The 2,479-nt window shown below is 41.4% G+C and overlaps 1 protein-coding gene across 1 annotated transcript; it reads right to left on the bottom strand.

Moving 5' to 3' along the window:
* Positions 1–765: 765 nt before the first annotated feature.
* Positions 766–1,713, bottom strand: LOC138084613 (olfactory receptor 6M1-like). Its single transcript, XM_068978957.1, has one exon. It carries the CDS (start codon positions 1,711–1,713, stop codon positions 766–768), a length of 948 nt encoding a protein of 315 aa, XP_068835058.1.
* Positions 1,714–2,479: the final 766 nt, after the last annotated feature.

The following is a 2,479-nucleotide window of genomic DNA, read 5'->3' as shown; positions in this document are numbered from 1 at the left end:
CAGTTTTCTCCTCTGTAAAATGGAGATAAAAACATCAGCTTCTTAGGAATTCCCTGGCAGTCCAGTAGTTAGGACTCCATGCTTTCACTGTCAAGAGTTCAATCCCTGGTTGTGGAACCAAGAGCCCTCAAGCTGAGGTGGTGTGTGGCCGAAAAAAAAAAAAAAAACAAACTGCTTCTCAAGGTTGTTAAGAGGGTTAAATGTGCATACTTAATTACATGTACAAACACGAGTGTATGTTACTCCTCTTCCCTGTTTTTGTGTTATTATTATTTACAGTATTTGGCTGTTAGGGATGATTCCCATCATCCTGTAAATTCTTAAAACACTCAGAAGATTCACTTTGAGTTACATGTAGTTGCATGACTTAGATTATCTCTGTTAATCCTACTTTAACTAAAAAAAAAAAAAGGAAAAGCACAAACCATATTCCCCATTCCACAGATGAGAAACTAAGATCAGAGAGGTTACTTGTTACCTGATAAAAAGTGATAGAGTCAGGCTTAAAATTCAGGTTTTCTGACTCCAGTTCAGTATTTTTCTTTAATTCATTCAGTTCTATGTATGAGATGGTCCAATTAAGGTTCATGTTATTTTCTTGATGTCTGACTTGTCTGCTCTGGACCTTGACTATAATACTTGGCATCAGATTAGGTGCAAAACTTTTTCATTTCTTCTTACATATTTTGATTTTATGGTCTTCAAGCATGCCTTACTCCATATTGTGTCCAAGAGTTGGAAAAGCCATTCTTAGCAAGCAACCTTTCAAGGTTTCCTGTGCAATAAGAACACAATTTTGTTGATTGCATCTCTCAAAACTTCCTTTACCTTTTCATTCCTTAGACTATAAATGAAGGGGTTCAGGAGAGGGGTCCCCATTATGGTGAGGACAGCAGTCACTTTATCAAATTCCAGGGAATGACTCTGGCTGGGTCTCACATACATGAAGATGTTGCTCCCGTAGGCAATAGAAACGACAGTGATGTGAGAAGCGCAGGTGGAAAAGGCTTTCTGACGCCCTTGGGCCGAGGGGATGCGCAGGATGGTCGAGATGATGTAGGTATAGGACACGGTGGTGATCACCAGCGAGGTCAGGAGGATGAGAGAAGACAAGAGGAAGCTTATCATCTCAAGGAAATGAGTGTCTGTGCAGGCCACCTGCAGCAGAGGGGCGATGTCACAGAAGAAGTGATTAATCTCCTCATGGCAGAAGGGCAGCCTGGACAGCAGAATGACCGGGCAGAGCACCGACAGGAAGGCCCCCACCCAGCAGCCCAGAACCAGCAGGAGGCACAGCCTGCTGTTCATGACGATGGTGTAGCGCAGGGGGTTACAGATGGCCACATAGCGGTCAAAGGACATCACCACGAGCAGGATGAACTCCACGGTCCCCAGGAAGAAGAAGAAGTATGTTTGGCTGATGCAGCCTGCAAGAGATATGGTCTTCCTGTCCTTGAGGAGAAAGGATAACAGTTTTGGGGTGACTGAGCTAGTGAATAAAATGTCCAAAAACGACAAATTACTGAGGAAGAAGTACATTGGGGTTTGGAGGCGACTATCAGCCCATATTAGGGAAATGATGACACCATTTCCAGTTAGAGTGAGCATGTACGTAAACAGCAGGACCACGAAGAGGAAGATCTGAAGCTTCTGGAGAGCAGGGAAGGCAGTCAGGATGAACTCGGTCACCGTGGTCTGATTCTGCACATCCATTGAGTGCAGAGCAAGGTGGGCAGCATGTCTCTAAAAACAACAACAAAAAAAACCCTGAAAATAAAGATGAAAGTCAGAATAAATAGGCTTTAAACTTCCAGTAGCATCGAGAAGATATAGTAGAAAGAGCTCTGAATGGAGAGTCAAGAGTGAATTGTTTCCATCCTGTCTCTGACCCTAATAAATGTAGGATCTTGGATAAATGACACCCGTTCTCCAGTCTTCCCATATTTAAAATTTTTGGTTGATGGAAACTATCTTCATAGTTCCATAAAGCTTGGTGACTTTTAAAATTTTTTTTTATACAATGCTTCTTTTCTACTTCCCTCTTCCTGACTTCTGTTTTCCAAGCTGAGTTCTGACCGTAAGAGGAGAAACCTACCTGAGAATCCAGTCAATCAACTTGGAAAACAGAGAAAATGGAAAGCTAATAAAGCCGAGTTAGTTTCCTTGAGGTATCTTTTTCATGTTTTCAAGTATTGCTTAAATAAAAGAGCAGAGAAATGAAAACTGTTCAGTCAAATGAGAGGGAACGTGTATTTGTTTCTATTGATACTTACATTTGTTATTGGTATTATGTGTTGAGTTAATATAATATCAGGTTGGACATATATTATTTTAATTTAGTAGTAATTTAATTCTCCATAAAGTCCTGTGGTATTTATTTATTTAATTTTTTGGGGGCCTTGCTTTGAGCGTTGCAATATCTTAGTTCCCCAACCAGGGACTGAACCTTGGCAGTGAGAGCGCCGGGTCCTAACCACTG

This window comes from Capricornis sumatraensis, chromosome 8, assembly GCF_032405125.1.
Source record: "Capricornis sumatraensis isolate serow.1 chromosome 8, serow.2, whole genome shotgun sequence".
In the NCBI taxonomy this organism is placed as follows: Eukaryota; Metazoa; Chordata; class Mammalia; order Artiodactyla; family Bovidae; genus Capricornis; species Capricornis sumatraensis.
The sequence above is the reverse complement of the archived record's forward strand: the minus strand, read 5'-3'. Positions and strand labels throughout refer to the sequence as shown.

Coding starts and splice junctions, on each gene's coding strand:
- LOC138084613 (XM_068978957.1), bottom strand. CDS start 1,713: ATGGATGTGCAGAATCAGACCACGGTGACCGAGTTCATCCTGACTGCC.